This window comes from Rhinolophus sinicus, chromosome 1 (assembly GCF_057876585.1).
Source record: "Rhinolophus sinicus isolate RSI-liver-muscle chromosome 1, RSI-T2T, whole genome shotgun sequence".
Classification (NCBI taxonomy): Eukaryota; Metazoa; Chordata; class Mammalia; order Chiroptera; family Rhinolophidae; genus Rhinolophus; species Rhinolophus sinicus.
The window spans coordinates 159,765,297-159,783,543 of NC_142501.1; the positions used below are offsets into that span (position 1 = coordinate 159,765,297).

Sequence of the window (18,247 nt, forward strand, 5' to 3'; positions counted from 1 at the left end):
CATTGTTCTGAAGGGTGAATGAGGTAATACAAAGTGTAGGTGCTCAAGAAGTGGTAGCCAGTGTTGTTATTAGTTATTTGGATTACCTGTACATTTTCACTTACAACTTAATCTATGGCAGAGATACGTATATTAAAGAGCTCAAGAGCAAGAAAAATATTTGTGTATGTGCTCTATAGTAATTATAAGTGAATAAAAGATGCTATTTCTCAAGAGACAAATACATATATATCACCAGATGTTTCTTCTGTAGAGTTCAATCATCACATCCAAGGATATCTTGGCTGCAGTTGCATTGCTGTCTCTTAACATGGTGTACATGAAATTCTGCAATACCTAAAGAAAAAAAGAAGAAAGAAGACTTAATACACGGATGGTACAATGCTGCAAACATGGAAGACAAACGGGTACTTACTATATTCACTTTATTGTTCTTGTGTTTTGCATTTATATTCTTGATATCAGTCACAATATGTGTGTATAAAGTCTGAGGAAAAGAAACAAAAACATGTACACATTAACCAACATTTCTAACCTTGCTCAGTTTATGTACAAGAGGATTTAATTTTATAAATGTACAGGAGGATTTAATTATACCTACTCTTCATTCTCTTACAGAGAGACCAAAAACAAAGCAAAAAGCAACAGGCTAAAATGCAAAAGGAAAGTTGCCCTGAAAAGATTAAACATGGAGTTACGATATAACCCAACAATTCCACTCCTACTTATAAACCCAAGAGAAATGAAAACATATTTCCACACCAATGTTCATACAAACATTCATAGCAGCATTATTTATAATAGCCAAAAAGTGAAAACAACCCAATGTCCACTAACTGATGAATGAATAAAGAAAATGTGGTATAATAACCATATAATGGAATAGTATTTGGCAGTAAAAAGGAAGTACTGATATATGCTACAATGTGGATAAAACTTGAAGGCATTACGCTAAGTGAAAGAAGCCAGACACAAAAAACTACATATTTATGTGACTTCATTTATACAAAATACCCAGAATAGGCAAATCCATAAAAACCAAAAGTAGACTGGTGGTTGCCCAGGGCTGGGAGAGAGTAAGGATGGGGAATAACTGCCAATGGGAATGGGTTTCTTTTGAGGATGATAAAAATCGTTCTAAAATTGGTTGTGGCAATGGTTGCAAACTCTGTGTATATACTAAAAACACTGAATTGTACACTTTAAATGGATGAACTGTATGTAAATTATATCTCAGTAAATTTTTTGTTTTTTAAATTAATTTTCTCAGGGTGGCAATAGTTAGTAAAATTACATAGGTTTCAAGTATACAGTTCCAATACATCATCTATATATCACATTGTGTGCTCACTACACAGAGTCAGTTCTCCTTCCATCACCGTATATTTGACCCCCTTTACCCTCTGCTACCACCCCCCTCCCCCCTTACCCTCTGGTAACCACTAAACTGTTGTCTGTGTCTATGAGTTTCCATTTCTTTGTCTTGTTTGTTTGTTGCTTTCAGTTTTATATCCCACATATGAGTGAAGTTATATGGTTCTCGACCTTTTCTGTCTGACTTATTTCTCTTAGAATAATCTCAAGATCCATCCACATTGTTGCAAAATTATTATTTTTAAAGAAGGAAAATTGTTCTATTTATTAAGCCCATAATTGCATGCAAAACAATACAGGCAATGCAAATATCATTGGTGCCCCACATATGCTCCCATGAACTACTTTTATCCCACAAGTCAGACCAAGTACAATTGCTAAAATCGAATGGTAGCAGTCTATGAACACTTTGGAAAAAAATTTTAAGTTAATGAATGTGAACTTTTTTCCTTTCTCAAATTTCTTCCATAAACCTTTAGCTTCTGGTCTTATATAAGCAAATACAAAGTCATAGGGAAATAGTAATAACAAAAAGGTAGTTTCCTGGGTCTAAGGTTGGGGTAGTCATAGCTATGAGTGTCCAGTCCATGCTCTGATTTAGCTCATCAGTAAGTGCACTAGAAAAGGGCTTGGGCTCTGGAGCCAGACTGCTTGGGTTTATATTCCTGCCCTATCACTCAGACTCTGAGTATGTTACCCAACCTCTCGGTGCCTCAGTCTTTTCATCTGTAAAATAACAATGACGACATGATAATAATAATAAACCTTATCTCACTTTGTGAGTAAACAAATAAATACATCAAAAGCTCTGTGAATGATAGCTGGCAAAAAGTAAGCACTCAATAAAAGTTTAGCTATTACCACCATATTGCATGCACACAACGGTCAATTATTTTCCCTACTAAAATTATTCTTAACTGTTTCCAATAATGTGAAGCATCAAGAATTCACTCTACAAGTTTTATGTCCCTGCAAGGTAAAATGAGATATATGAAAAAAAGCAATTTTGGTTTTTACCTTTCGTAGAAGCTTATCATGGCAACGCAGAAGTTCAAAGAAGAGTTCTAGCAAACTTGATGGATTGATGAGATTCTTATTTCTCAGCAAGATCAAAGCTTTGCAAAATGTCTCAGGAAGGAAAAGAAAAAATACTATAAGATAATGATAAAGTTAAGATGAGAAAATGGAGCATGTATATCCCAAAAGAGCATAATGTCTTATACTAAGTAGGCATTATTCAAGGCTTCAGAACAGAACAGAACAGAACAGAACAGAACAGAACAGAACAGAACAGAACAGAACAGATCTCTGCTCTTATGGACCTTACACATCAGGGGTAGAGCAGAAGAGGGGATAGACAAGCAAGTAAGCACATAATCATAAACAAGAGTATCTCAGATAATGGTAAGTGTCAAAAGGAAGTAAAACAGGGTAATGTAATTGATACACTGTGGCTACTTTACACAAGGAGGTGAACATATGACAAAACCCCAGTGATCAATGAATCTACGAAGATAAGAAAGGTGGGGAAACAATAACATAATACACTAAATTGGAATAATCAAGTGAATTTATGATCTTGCAAGGAATTCTTTTGAAGTGTTGTTAGTACTAAAATGGCCCAATAGCAGCTGTAGCACTCTTGCTTACCACCAACTTGAGTACCCTTATCGCCCAAATTTTGGTCTCTAATATTCTCCATTAGATAGAACAAATCATCCTTGGAGAATAGTTGATTCCAAGTGTTGGAGCAGGAAAAACAATAAGAAAGGGTTTGGACTATTTCTGTCAGAATGCAAGGATGCTTTTAAAAACACTGGAGCATTGCTGAAAGGACTAAAAAGCTCCCACGGGCCAGGTGGTCACAATTTGAACCTAAAACAGTAAAAATAACGCTTAAAAAAAAATTCACGAAAAGTATATTAAAAAGTAGTTAAATTGTCAAAGAAAGAGAAATATAAAAAATTCATTGTATTGATTAAGTAATAAGTTAGTATACATAGGTAGTTAGTATTTTCCACTAAGATATACAGTCTGCTTCTACCTGTATAAACAGAAAAGAGCGAAGAAAAATTTGGGAATGATTCAGAAAGTCCCAGAAAAATAGCAAATACACTAGATAGAAAGGATGTCCAGTGGTTGATAAAGATTGGTGGTGATCACAATAGCCAACTAAAACGAGGACCCACCAGTGTGCTCTAAATGATTCCTCTAAAGAGGAATGCTAATTACACCGACTCAATCCCTTGTTCCTCGCAAAGGAAATGTCTATGAATTATTCTATAAAAACCTAATCATCACAAAACACTATAAAGAAACAAATACACACATTAATTTAACAATGCCTGCAGACCAGTTTGGTTTGGTACTGTTAGCCACAGCAAACCTGTATGCCCCAGAGAAGTTCCAAGACATAAGTAAAAAGCCTTCTGACTAATGGTTCGAATTGAAAGCCTCTTGGGCTGTGCTGCTGCTATGCTAGGTCCCATGTCCCGGCTGAGAGTTAATCAGCTCACAATCCTGAATCTGCACCCTTGGTTTGTCTGAGATAGTATTCTTTTTTTTTTTTTTGGGGGGGGTCTAATCAAATTAAGAAAATCTTAGAGAAGTATAAAATGGTGGAATTACAGAAAGCCTTGGAAATGTGGGAATAACAAAGTTGAATCTATGGACTTAGCATTTTTACAAGTTTTAGTCTAGCCTATCAGTGTTTTGTGATCATAATATTTGTGCAAGTTCTACCTGCTATAAAGATGTTTTCAAAGCTGATGTATGCCTAAGGCTAATGTATGCCTAATGCCTAAGGCTGGGTTCCCTAGGAGCAGAGCCTGAGTCATTGCAGTGATTTGTTTGGGGTGTGCTCTCTTCCAGAAGGAAAGGCAGAAGGATAGGGCAGAGAAAAGAAAAGGTGAGCAAGGATGTGTCCCTGGCTGAAGACAAGCTTCAGTCTGATCACAAAGCGCAACACAAAGTGGGGCCCACCTGGAGGGAAGGGGTGCGCTTTTGTACCACTGGGTTAGTCAGGTACCAGCTGTGCGCTGCGAGGGCAACCTCCCAGGTGCCAGGGCTCCCATTCCGCTGAGGACAACGCTGCAGAGAAAGGGCAGCTGGGGGCCATGAGGTAGGGGAAACAGGTACAATGGCTTGGTAAAGGGCATCTCGGCCAATGTCAAGCACTAGAGTGACAATGTTTCAATATTCAAACTGGATATTTAATGGGTAAGTTCAATAAATTAAGCATTATACAAACTATATGTTGTAATTAAGGTTCTCCAGGCATATGAGATGTGAATGACTAGAAGGAATCACCTATTCAAAAGAGGCAAAACAACACCCTGGGAGGGCTAGCATGATGGAGGAACAGAAAGATCAGAAAGAGGAGTGCAGCAGAAAAGGAGATGAGATAACAACAAAAACAAAAACAAAACCAGGCAGGAAGCAGATCATGTAGGAACTTACAGGCCATGATAATAAGTTTGAATTTTATTCTAAGTATAAATAAGAAGCCACAGAAGGATTTTAAGGAAGGGGTGACACATTTTGACTTACATTTTAAAAGACATTTAGTTGAGAGACTGTTCTCATTTAAACACATATTATACCCACACACACGAACACAGCACAATCCAAATACCGGCCCTACCATTCGAAGATCTGGATCCAACACAGTGTGATTGTAGGAAAGAAGATCTTTTAGCTCTTGAGGAAAGTTACTTAAATGTTCTGGGTAGCAGTGCCCAATCTGTAACAAAGCAAACACTCTTCTGAAGTTTCTCTCTCTCCTATAACTCATATGCAGATATTTAGGATTTTCTGCAAAAGGTGAGTAAAAGCTATTTTATAGACGTAACTAGTTCCAAATCATGTCTTTTTTTTCTACCATGTTTCTCCAAAAATAAGACCTAACCGAACAATCAGCTCTAATCTGTCTTTTGGAGCAAAAATTAATATAAGACCTGGTATTGTATTGTATCATATTATAAGACCAGGTCTTACATTAATTTTTGCTCCAAAAGATGCATTACAACTGATTGTCCGGCTAGGTCTTATTTTCAGGGAAACGAGGTACACGCTAATTTCATGATCCTTTTCATATTTCCTCTAGTCTTAGTAAAATATGTGTAACATGATTTAGAATCTGATTTTATAATGAACTTGAAGAAAACAAATAGTTTGAAAGTTTTGCTCTGGATGGTTCTATAAAAAGTTCTAGCAAAATTTTCTAACTCACCATATGGAGAAAATTTGCAAAAAGGCAAAGTTAAAAAATAAATGAAGCTTCCACTCCTGAATGGAATGAGGTTGGGTATTACTGGAGAAATATTCTGCAAACTATGTGCAACAACTGGTCTTTGTTTTATTCAGAAATTATCTCCTTACCTGTGCCATAAACATTACCAGCTCTGCCAGTTCTTTGCTGGGTTTATTTGGTTGTAATCTGAAAATCTCCACATTGGATTTGTAATGATTATACTGCTGTAGAAACTGTAGAGAGAAAAAAATTTATGCTGGTCACCTTCTATTATATGATTTGCTCAGAACAGAATGAAAAATTACTTAGTAGAAGTCTGATGGGTAGCATGGAGAAAAAGATGTGGCAAAAGTATGTAGAAACACTACCTTTTCCTTATCTGCATTCTTCAAAATAAGTTTTGAAAAATTTATGCACAACACTGGTAATCTAAAGACCCTTTCCCTTGTTAGAAATTTAGGTGGTGTGTTATAAAGAACAGTGAAGCAAGAATCAAAAACCCAGATTCTGGCCCTATTCTGCCATTTACTCTCCAAACGACTCCCTCTGCATTGTCTATGTATACAGAGCACTCACATGAGCAGAAAAACACCGGGTCAGAAAATGTACAGTATTATATCTCAAGTACACAAAGCACTCCAGTCAAAATTCCTCTCTTCTTTTAAATACTAATTAAGATTTCATCCTGAAGTTACAGATAGGATGTGTTAACAGCCAAAAGCAATAGGCACACAGAAATAATGATAATAGCTTCCACTTATTCAACACTTGCAATGTGCCAAGCTCAATGTGTACATTATCTCATTTAATGTTTAATCCTAACAACTCAACAATCTAATGTTGAAACTCACCTGGTCTCAGTTCCACATATCTATTCTCTATCCCTCGACCACAACTTTAAGGAGAGAGAGAAACAGAGACAGAGACAGAGAGAAAGAGAGACATACAAACAGACTGTGAGAATTAGTTATTTCTAGAGAGAGAGAGACTGTGAGAATGAGTATTTCTTGATATTACCAGCCTTAACTGGTCTAGTGAACTCCAAATGCATATATCCAATTACTTGTCTGATATCTGTTTAGTTATCTACCAGATATTTTAAACTCAGAATGGTAAAAAAAAAATTAACTTTTGATTTCCCCAACACAAGTGGTAGGCCTGTCCAGCTTTCTCCAAGAGTAGGAGTCCAAGAGAGAAAACTGCAGCCCCCTACCTGCTTCAGGAAGACCCCATCTCTCTTAACCGCATTGCGTCACTGACAGGAATGAGGAGCGTGTCCCAGAACCCGGTGAGCTCCTGGCAAGATCCTTGTCCCACTTCTTTCCCCCTTCCCACCCTGGCTCAGCCACCAGGATCTGCCTTGAGATGATCAGAACATACTCCCATTGACTTTCGCTTTCTTCATAGTTCTTACCACTATATGTCTACTACCACTAGACCAGAAGTCCAAAGGAAGAAGACTCTCACATGTCTTATTTATCACTGCATTCCCCGTGCCTAGAATTACACTGACACACAACAGGTACAGTATGTGTGGATTTGCACATGTATTTGTTAAGTGAATGAAAGAACAATTCTCTGAAGTAAGAACTATCTCCTTCTTACTTATTAAAACAGGCTCAGTGATTAATCCTCCCTTTTCACACAATTGGTCAACAGCAGGGCCAGGATTTAGAGCTAGTTTTGAAACCAGTGCTCTTAAATACAGCACTATACAGACTAACTCTCAACTGTCACTTTGGCAACGGTTGTATAGTGCTTTACACATCTTAGAACCTCACCTCTATTAATTTCTTTTCTTTGTTCTTTACTCTTTATTTTCCCTACCTTGATCCTTGGAAAGGTTCTCTGTTCTGGTGACCTAAACCACTGAAAACGCTATTTGTTAAAAAGCATTCATATAAATATTTCTACGTGAAAAACTGAGGAAGGAGGAAAATAAGAAGAGCAATCAAAAGATGAATAATTGTGTTAGCCATGGAACAAACCACAATCTAGTGAGGAAGAACAAACAACTGCAGCAAATGCCTAGCAGATACCTGTTTAATGCCTGTCAGACAAATGGGTGTCTGAAGAAAACAGCTGCCAGATTAATACAGCAAATCACCACTTACATTTTGTCACTTTAATGTTCACAATTCCTGTAAGGTCAGTATACAGAGTCCCTCATTTTCTGGACCTAATCTAATTTTTCAACCTCATCTTTTCCCTGAGCAAATTCTGACATCCAGGTAATGCCAGCTTCCGAGGGGACTGAGTCCTGGTTTAACTAAATACACTTACTCCTGTGTCTGTCCCTCATACTGGAGACTACCAGCTCCTTCCCAACACAGCCCACCGCGCAGAGCGCGGGCTCTTGGAAACAGACGTCTGTTGAAAGGATCCTATCATGATTCATCAAGTGTCACCAACTGATTCAAGTTAGGGGTTTCTAAAAAGATCAGGCTGAGACACCTGCACGGAAGTTAGAGGTTGGAGGCGGGTCATTTGTCTCTCCACCTCTGTGAGGTCGGGAGACAAACCCTAAAGTACAGTTAAGTCTTCAAGGATGTTCCCGCAGCAGCGGGGTCTACACAGCAGGAAAAAGACCCAAAGAGACAGCAGATTTCCAAGAGATGGAGAATGAACCCTGAGGCATGTCCCTTTCCAACCCCTTCCCTCTTCCCGAGACCCCAGACCTAACAGAGAACACGCGGCCAGCCAGGATCCCAGCTCCACTCCACGCCTCCCCAACCCCATAGATGTTTCAACCAATGGAGCATCGGCCTCTAGAGTCGCCGCGCCGCGCTCCCACCTCCTCCACATAGGCCGGCGGGTCCCGCTTGATCAAATTCTGTAACTGCGGCAGGTTGCTGGGCAGCTTGTTGTTGTTTCTGTTGGACATACTGGCTGCTGACTGGCTCCGCGGGGAGTAACTCGAAGAAAACCCACACCGCTGGCTACTGCGTACCGCCCCAGCTGTGGCTGAGACTCGTGTTTCCGCCTATGACCGGAAACAGCACATGGACGCTCAGCAGGCGGAGCCATTTTGGCTCTTTAGCAAGCGGACTACGGGAGCCTCAGAGTGTCAAACTTACTTTCACGGCCGAAATGCTCTGCAGTGCTTTTACGACATCCCACCCCGCCCCACCCCTTCGGCCAACCCCTTCTACTACCTTGCGTTTCTGAGGTAATCTGAACCGCAAAGAACTTTTTCGTACAGGTTAGTTTATTCCGTCAACTCGACCCGTCTATGAAACAGATAAGGACTACTAGGTTTTAAAATCCCACAGCATAAAGTTAGAAGCTAAAAAAAAAATCCGTGGGGAGTAGATAGCACTATCCTATTTTATAGAGGGGGGGGGAAGAGCAATGAGGGGCGTACATTAGTTTTTTTATTGTATAATTTTAAATACCTTTTTTGTTTTGCTTTGGGTTGTTTCAACTCAACATGACCCAGATTAGGGAAAAATGTGTGCGCTGGAGAAAATGTCATGACGATTGGTTTAAAAATGCAAATTAATTTGTATCTAAAAGTCAACCACTGTTATAACCTTTATAAGTATTCTTTAGCCAGAGTTTTAAATTCAGTTCCTGGTAATTAGAAGAGAATATAGTTCTACCATCTCACAGTGTGCAAAAATAAATATATGGTGAATGAATGTATCCCATAGGGTGTTGTTAATACAAAATATACCTGATTACTCATCCTGTGCCAGGCACTGTTCGAAAAACTTCACTTGTATTAACTCATTTCTGCCAAAAAACAGCCCTTTAAGGTAAGTACTATAATTATGTGCTCTTTACAAATGAGGAAACAATTCTCAGACAAGCTGACTGCCTAACTTCATGGCTAGTGAGGTAGCTGGGGTTTCAATCCAGGCAGTTTTAAGTGTAACTAGTTGAGAAAAACGTAACCTGACAGCTGTCAGCTGGTAACTGGTTTGGCATTAATTGGTGGACAGTGGCGTGCTGCTTAACAAAAGCAATTTCACGGAACACCAACTTCAGTCAAGGTTATCTGTGACTGGGAAGGAATGAGCCAAAAACAAAACCACATGAGCACAAACAAAATAAAAAACACTGTGCAAACCACAATTACTTTTTCAGCTTCATTTGGAGAATGCCTATTCCACTTCTAAATCATTGAATCAAATACTTGTGAAGTTATTAAGAAGTATATGTAAGCAATAAATCTTTTATTTAAAACAATCCATGATAGATTTAAGTTTAAAAAAATGTTGGTTAGGTTGTATTAGTGAGGAAAAGAGCATTCTCAAGACAAATATATTGAAATTATTTAATATAATTTCTGTCAAAATCATAAGCTTGAATTACCAAAAATCATAATCATCTTGAGTTACCAAAATGTGACTTGTAAATGAAACACTCAGGCCATGTCACAAGCTTTTATTCATAATCTATATGTCAGGCACTAGGGTAGATGCTGGGAATACAAAAAAATAAATTAGACACGAGCATTTGCCTTCAGGAAACTCACAGACTAATAAGGGAGACAAAAAGATAAACACATTTAAAATGAATACAAGTGTTCTTACGGTAGAGCACTGGAAGCAATAGAGAGGACCACCCAGTCTAGAGGAGGAATCAGAATGTTTCACAGTTACAGTACTATTTGATTGAAACCCTGAAAGATGAGCTGTTCTGTAGGAGGGAAAGAAAGGGTTTCTAAATGAAGAAAAGGCTTCAGGTACAAGGGCTTTAAAAAGTCTGGTGGATATAAGGGATGGGCAGAAGTTTGATGTGACTCAGGTTTGGAAGGGAGCGCTCAGCAGGGAAGGAGAAGCTACAGAAAATGGGAGGGTTACGCAGTCCTAATGATGAAAGTCCCATGCTAATCTAAGGAGGGCATATAGAGCAGATCGTTTTACCACCAAACACCCTGAAGGCAGGATTTTTGTTTTTTCAATAGATGAAAAAATTCAAAGTTAGCAGTGGCTAAATTAAGGTAGCAGTGGCAAAATTAAGTTAGCAGCGGCTAACTTAATACAGTGAGCCTTCTATAACCATGGGTTCCTTATCCTTGGAATAAAAAAGATGGAACATATTTGGAAAAAAGAAGTTGCATTGTTACTGATGTGTATTATGTAATTAGGCCTACGATGGTTGCATTTGTACTGACATGTACTGACTTTTTCTTGTCATTATTCCTCAAACAATACAATATAACAATGATTCACATAGCATTTACATTGTGTTAGGTATTATAAGTACTAAAGAGATGATTTAAAGTATACAAGAGGATGTGTATATAAATACTATGCTTTTTTATATAAGGGATTTGTGCACCTGTGGTTTTTGGTGTCTACAGGAGGTCCTGGAACCAATCCCGCATGGATACTGAGGGACAACTATATGTATTTAGAGTGACTAACTGAATGTATTTTTTAAATGTTAAATAATGGCTATATTATGTGTAATGTGATGTACATAATTTAATGTATAATACATTAGCCAGAAAACACCAAGAAAACTCCATATTTATTTCTATTTTTGTCTTAAATTGACAAAAGAAATTTCCATCTTTTTCTGATCCCCAAATGATTTTTTTTTACCTGAATGTTCTAGAAAATAAAATCAACTTTATACCTTTGCAAAAGAGACCCTATTATACTTATAAAATGATCATTATAACTGGATTCAAATGGATTAAAAATGTTATTATTGAAGGGGCTTAGACTAGAGGGCATGATATGTATTTACTAGCTTAATTATTTATTGTCTTTCTTTCAGCACTGGATTATGTGTTTAATGAGAGTTTTGTTTTGTCCACTGTTTTATCCTTTGCACTTCGAGCAACACATGGGAAATAGTAGGTGACGGTTAATATTTGTTGAATTAATGAATGGATGATCTCTAGTCTCTTCTAATCCTTCAATTGTGTAATTTTTAAAGAAAGAAATTAAAATATCTTTGTCAAAATTTACCTGAAAATCAGTAAGTAACATGTGAATTCTAGTTATTGTCTTCCTCATTAGAAACCAATGATATTGACTCAGTTCAGAAAAGCCAGGCATCTCCATACTTTTCTAATAAATATATATTGTCTTTTAAAAACTGTTAGATTAGCCACTGGAGGGAGCTCATGTTTTTCTTTTTTTAAAAAAAATTACACCCATTGACAAAATGACCACATACAAACTCAACAGGAAACTGGTACCAGAAGAAATTTTAGTTCTTTTCAAGGCTAACTTAATTTTCACTGTTCTTTCCCCTCACCCCCAATTTCAAACTTTGTGTGAATTTTGCCAACAATTCCATCTATCCCTTTTTTTTGTTTCAGGTGTACAAAACAATGCAATAGTTAGACATTTCACCCCTCACGAAGTGATAACCCCTCTTCCCCAATCTATCCATCTATCCTTTCCTCTTTGTGGGCAGTGAGAGAACTTTTGGGTCTGCCTTCCGACATATCTATCAGCCGTTTGGGTCTGCCTTCCGACACATCTATCAGCCCCAGGCTCAACAGGGACTAGCCCCACCATCTTTCTTTGATTTTTTTCTCTTAAACCACCATAGCCAACTTCTTAAAGTCAAAATGTTTCTCAAGAACTATTTAATGGTATTATTTTGTATGTCTTTACACTCAAAATCTGATAGCATGGTAACATTTTAGTTGGCTTTGAAAGATCTTTAATAATTTTGTGAATAGAGAGGGGGTAACTAGCTCCTTTGTTGATAGTCCACTGCATTATTTAATCTCACAAATGCATAACAGAAGCAAAGGCTTTCCCTAGTTCTTTTGCCAGACTTCTTGGGTGTGCCACGTGAACCTGATGCCATTCACTGCCTTATTCTGTAAGATTTATTGTTACTGCAGGATTAAGACTATGTAAAGACTACTATTCTGATGGAGTTTGGGTGCTCCTGATTTTCACTGTTACAGGAACACATTAGGGAAATTCCTATCATGGGACCCAAGATCTTCTATTACCACTATATACTTTTTCCATCTCTAGTGTTTTTTTGTTTGTTTGTTTGTTTGTTTTGTTTTAAGCAAGGCGTATAAGGATTTGTGGGTCCCTTTTCAAAAGACAAGTTATAATAACTTGGGAGAGAACATGTAATGGGTATAAATTCCCTATTTCTTTCATTGCTTATAAATCATGCTTGCTTGATTTTTTTTTTTTTTAAATATTTTCTCCCATTTGCAGGTATTCCTTTCTTTCTTTCTTTCTTTCTTTTTTTTTTTTTTTTTTTTAAAGATTTTATTGGGGAAGGGGAACAGAACCTCACTGGGGAACAGTGTGCACCTCCAGGATTTTCTCTCCAAGTCAAGTTGTTGTCCCTTCAATCCCAGCCGTGGAGGGTTCTGTTCAGCTTCAAGTTGTTGTTCTTTCAGTCTTAGTTGTGGAGGGCGCAGCTCAGCTCCAGTTGCTGTTGCTAGTTGCAGGGGGCACAGCCCACCATCCCTTGCGGGAGTCGAACCAGCAACCTTGTGGTTGAGAGGACAGGCTCCAACCAACTGAGCCATCCGGGAGGCAGCTCAGCTCAAGGTGCCGTGTTCAATTTTTAGTTGTAGGGGGCGCTGCCCACCATCCCTTGCGAGAGTCGAGGAATTGAACTGGCAACCTTGCGGTTGAGAGCCCGCACTCCAACCAACAACTGAGCCATCCGGGAGGCAGCCCAGCTCAAGGTGCCGTGCTCAATCTTAGCCGCAGGGGGCAGAGCCCACCATCCCCTGCGGGACTCAAAGAATTGAACTGGCAACCCTGTGGTTGAGAGCCCACTGGCCCACGTGGGAATCGAACCAGCAGCCTTCGGAGTCAGGAGCACGGAGCTCTAACCGCCTGAGCCACCGGGCCGGCCCCGCTTGATTTTTCATTTCTATAAATTATTAGGAAGAAGCCTGTTCCCCTGTAATGCAAATAATATGAATGTTGTGGTGAGATGTCCTCAAGGATCCTATTTTTCAGAAAATAAATAAAAGTAGTGAGAACACCTCTTCCCTCTCCTAGAATGTTCTCCTGATTATATTATCCTCAGGGACTCAGTTACAAAAGGAATAGTGTTGTCTGCCCCTCAACCTGAGGGACCCACAGGGGTAACTAGATGATTGGAGAATCTTACCTTCATGCAAAGGAATGGAATAATGTGGGAACTACCTGGACATTATTCAACATTGCATGTGGCAGGAAATAAAGAAAGAATAAAACCCTTTTGGAGTCTTCTAATTTCCATCTTATTGTTATAAAAATAATCTAAGGCCAGAGAAGTGGACTTCTCACATTTTGGCAGTCCTAAACTATTTCCCCATGCAGTTTATTTTAAAATATAAACATATTTAAGGGAGTATAGAGAGAATCATTATAAAAAGTGGCCAAGTTGCGGTCTACTGGATACCATTGTGTCTATCATTATATCTAATCAAGTGTAATGGTCACTCCTTCACTTCTGTCTTAACAAATCTCACACAAGTGCTTCTTCGGCTAACTCTAACCTAGAACCATGCACGAAAGTAGATTCTGGGAAACAGTTTCCAGCTTAACCAAGTTGACCAGCACAACCCAGAATAGGGAACAGCATATGCAGAGGCCCTGGGAAGGAAATGAGCTCAGTGTGCATGAGAGAGAAAGAAGGTGAGGCTGAGGCTCAATAAATGAGGAGAAGGATGGAAGGAACGTGGTCAGAGAAGCAGGCAGAGCTTAACTCATGTAGGGCTTGGTACGCCACGGAACGGTTGACTTAATCCTAAATTACAGGATTTTAAGCAAGGTAGTGGTATTCTGTGCATCATGCTTTGAAAAGATCATCCTGGCTGCCGTGAATAGTAAGGAAGCAAGAGAAAAATTGAGAAAAAGAGGCAGCAGGGAAAATAGGAGCTATTGATGTAGTCTAGGAAACAGATAACAATGGCCTGGACTTTGAGTATAAAAACATAAATACGAAGAACTGGTCAGTCAGGCTTTTGATCCCATTTCTCCAACATATTTTTTTTCAGTCTTGGAAACATCGCTCTTTGTATGAGATGTGGAACACCATCTGTTGCGAGGAAGGTACAGTAGAGATAAGTGGTCAGAGAAGGGTGGGACTGACACTGAGTACTTTCTATGCACCAAGACCTGTGCTCGGCCTGTTCCTCACAACAATCCTGAATGAGAAAGCTGGTGCACGGGAGGTTAAATAGTCTACTTGAACCCAGGTCACACAGCTAAAGTGGTGGGCTTCTCATCTTCATTCAGATATCTCCGTATCCAGCATCTTAACTCTTTCCACAACATCCTGCTGTGTTTCAGGTTAAGGCCCTTGTGGGTTGTCATGTCCACAAGCAGCAGCTGCTACCTGCCCAAACATCAAATGGAGCTTGAAGGTACCAGGCTGATAGTCTCTGTCCACTCTCAACCTTCTTAGAGACTCCACACTGCATAATACCTCCAGCCCAAATTTCCTGGACTCTTAAATAACTCATGCTATGTTTAGATCTCCACCATAACTACTTAAGGCTTTATAATATTTAAACATATACGTTTAGTATAGGGAAAAGGATTAGGATAGTTTTTGGCTTCCTGGGTGTATATGTCATTGGCATAGTATTACCCTTCAGGATTAGGAAATAAATTGCATTCCACATAACTCTTATAAGTCAATGTTATTATAAGGCATTATTGACATATTTTCCATAGTTTTTTTTTCTGTCCCCAAAGAGCCCTTTAAAGGGTTTCCATGTCTTTATCTCAATTACTCCTTATCTGAAATGAAAGCAAATGAAGAAAGACATGTAAGAATTAGTGTTAAACATTTAATAGTTGACATGTATGTTCAAGACATTTAAAAAATCAAGATTTGTTTTCTGATTAAAGGTCCATTTATTGACACCATTGTCTTTTAACAAAGAAAATACTTCAGAGTACAAGTTATATATGCCAATACAGTTTTGAACTTAATTATTTGCTTAGTATCTATCTATCTATCTATCTATCTATCTATCTATCTATCTATCTATATGATTATCATGTATATATATGTCATAACTACTTAGTCAAAACATGTGGTTTCTGGTTATTAGTTATACACTGTCCACTTTACCTGTGAGATGCACGGTTACTGGGTCACAAACCCTCAAATTAGGGAACATTTAGATTTTTCAGGGAAGTTACATGGAAGGAGCTAAAGAGTTTCATGATTAGATTTCCACTGGGCAGCACTGAAAATCATCGTCAGTGTAAGGAGTGACAAATTTTTGGAAAGTAGGTATGTTTAAATTTTGGCCAAAGACATCCTCTCCTACACAATTCACTGAACCTCTTCTTTAAGAGAGTTTCTAAGCTCTGCAGAGGCTAAGTGGGAACCAGCCATGGCTCCACTAACAGGATTTGCTGCTCCCTGTAGCTCTTAGTCTCTTAATACCTCCTTTCTTCATGAGACCTGGGGAGGTAATCAATAATCACAATACTTTACAATCCCTGAAAAAAGTTTAACTGACAATGACATTCATATTTATCCAAAATGAGTTTTCAAAAGAGTCCTTGATGGCTTTCTTGTTAGATCACAGAAAAGTGAGGCTTGTCAGGAATTTTTGTATGGGGTGGGGAAAGGTGGGACACTGGTTGATCTCTAAAGCCCCTTTCCACTGTAAGATTCTAGGTATCCTATATATTTTATAAAAACAGTTCGGAATATCCACAAATGTTTAAACAGTTCCTTCTTATTTGTTGGAGAGGTCAAGTTAACATCCTGTTATAATAAGAATGTTGCATCACCCTTGGTCCCTGCAGGGACAATGGCCTGAAGATAATGACTAAAAAGAGGTTACCAGTTGTTACTCAGTATGAAGTAGCCAATAAATAGCTAGCTGCTGCTGAGGAGATGGTCTGGTTGCCCTCTTACCTGTAACAACTGTAATTAAAAAATGATTCAAAACCTAGTTCCACCGTATATTAGGCACGTGGCAGATTCAGCCCCTGCCCTCAGGGAGCTGACAATCTTGTTAGAGATAGAACTAACACACACACACACACAAAAAAACAATTAGAAAACAATGAAATGCTCTGTGTGGTATTCAACACAAGTAGAATAGGAGTTTTAAGATAATCTGAGTGTCCAGAAGGTTTTATTTTAGAGGCAAGACTGAACTGAGTCTTGAAGACTGGACCAAGTGAAAATGAGTGGGGAGAAGAAGGCATTCTTGTAGGGTGTTGGAGTAAGTGAGAAAGGAGTAGACCCAGGCGAGTGATAGCATGAGCTGCGTAATAGAGGAGGCAGACATTGAATTGTGGTAGGTCAGTGAGGAACTGGCTTGACTGAAACAAAGGAGAACAATAAGAAATAAAGTGGTCAGCCTGGACAGGCAAGATCGAGTCATATGGCTCAAAAACCACATGCTGTAGAAGGTTCTGAAAGCTAACTGCTAGTGTTCTCCAGTGGTGGTCCCCAGAAACAACCAGCATGGTCTCTCAGATACATTGTATGTGAGGCCTGTAGGCTGATTCCAATGCACAGGCTGATGGCCGGGGCAGCTTGATGAGGTCCAGCTCGATTCCAAACTGCTTGGATTATCAGCCTGCTGAGAAGCTGGGGTTTGCTTACGTGGGCCTCAGAATACTCTCTGGAGACTGCAGTGGGTGGTGTGGGAAGCCTTGGGCTGCTCTCCCAGGCAGCTGTTGTTTGTGGGATGTGATTGTGGGGGCATTAGATCCTGCTTTTAAGCATGATGAAATTCAGCTGGTTGTAGATGGAAGAACAAAAGACAAACTATAGCCTCTAACAATTCTTAACATTTGGATTTTTAAAGCAACTTTCTAGCTTTAATTACGATTTCATAATGATGCTTTAAATTTTCTAGTCAGATCAACAAGTTTATAGATTACGATGCAATCCCTTTTTGGAATTATTTCAGTAAAATTAAAAAGAACATTTTAAACTCAAAATACTTGTTGGTAAAGTGGTTGCTTATGCTGTCTTCTTTTGATGAGGACGTTGAGATCTTTTAAACTTTTAGAACTTTCCTGCTTTTTTGATATTTTATTCTTTTCTCTTGCCTTTTATTTTGGCTAATCTGCAAGGAGAGGGAAATAAAGAGTCAAGTTTCTTTATCTTACTATTTTTTCCACCCTTATATTATATTTGGACTCTCCAAACATAGTCTTTCTTTATCCTCAAAACCAATTTAAAGCTGCTTCACTCTCAGAGAGGCTCCTTTTGATTCTCTGTACTTCACTCACTTTGAGGAGGAGGCAACAGCCTTCTAACTGGTCTTCTTTTGTCCATTCTCCTGGCTTATTACTACTCTCACTCCAACCTTGTTTATGACCCACCTGTCCCAACTATAACTTTCTGAGGTTGGTACAATTATCATCAATTTTTTACATGTGGGGAGACAGACTTGGAGAGGTTGACTTGCTCAGAGTTGCATAGCCAGCATGTGGCAGAACCACTAGTCTGTCAGACTCCGGGAGCCAAGCTCCCAACTCCATATTTAGTGTCCTTTTTCAAACATAACTCCTTGGCATGTCATATAAGATACATACTAGTGCTCTCCAGTGGTGGTCCCCAGAAATGACCAACATGGATCTCTCAGATACATGGTATGTGAGGCCTGTAGGCTCATTCAAATACACATGCTGATGGCCGGGGCAGCTTGAAGTCCAGCTCGCTTCCAAACTGCTTGGCTTATCAGCCTGC

At 38.9% G+C, this 18,247-nt stretch overlaps 2 protein-coding genes across 3 annotated transcripts in view; one reads left to right on the forward strand and one right to left on the reverse strand.

The window, feature by feature from the left end:
- The window catches only part of SDAD1 (SDA1 domain containing 1), a 29,505-nt gene extending 20,874 nt beyond the window's left edge, over window positions 1-8,631 (reverse strand). The window contains exons 1-7 of one of the 2 annotated variants that reach the window (XM_074324443.2): window positions 8,421-8,588; window positions 6,478-6,521; window positions 5,755-5,859; window positions 5,018-5,116; window positions 2,392-2,502; window positions 416-487; window positions 236-336 (exon numbers count right to left, since the gene is read on the reverse strand). In XM_074324443.2, coding sequence (XP_074180544.1) covers window positions 236-336; window positions 416-487; window positions 2,392-2,502; window positions 5,018-5,116; window positions 5,755-5,769 — 398 coding nt within the window. In that variant the 5' untranslated portion in view covers window positions 5,770-5,859; window positions 6,478-6,521; window positions 8,421-8,588. Of the gene's footprint in view, window positions 1-235; window positions 337-415; window positions 488-2,391; window positions 2,503-5,017; window positions 5,117-5,754; window positions 5,860-6,477; window positions 6,522-8,420 lie in introns of both variants that reach the window. The other variant, XM_019720521.3, reaches the window with a different exon arrangement.
- Window positions 8,632-8,767: 136 nt separating this feature from the next.
- ART3 (ADP-ribosyltransferase 3 (inactive)) overlaps window positions 8,768-18,247 on the forward strand; it is a 107,472-nt gene continuing 97,992 nt past the window's right edge. Inside the window, exon 1 of the mRNA XM_074324442.2 lies at window positions 8,768-8,828. The gene's annotated coding sequence lies outside the window, so the exon portion shown is untranslated. The remainder of the gene's footprint in view (window positions 8,829-18,247) is intronic.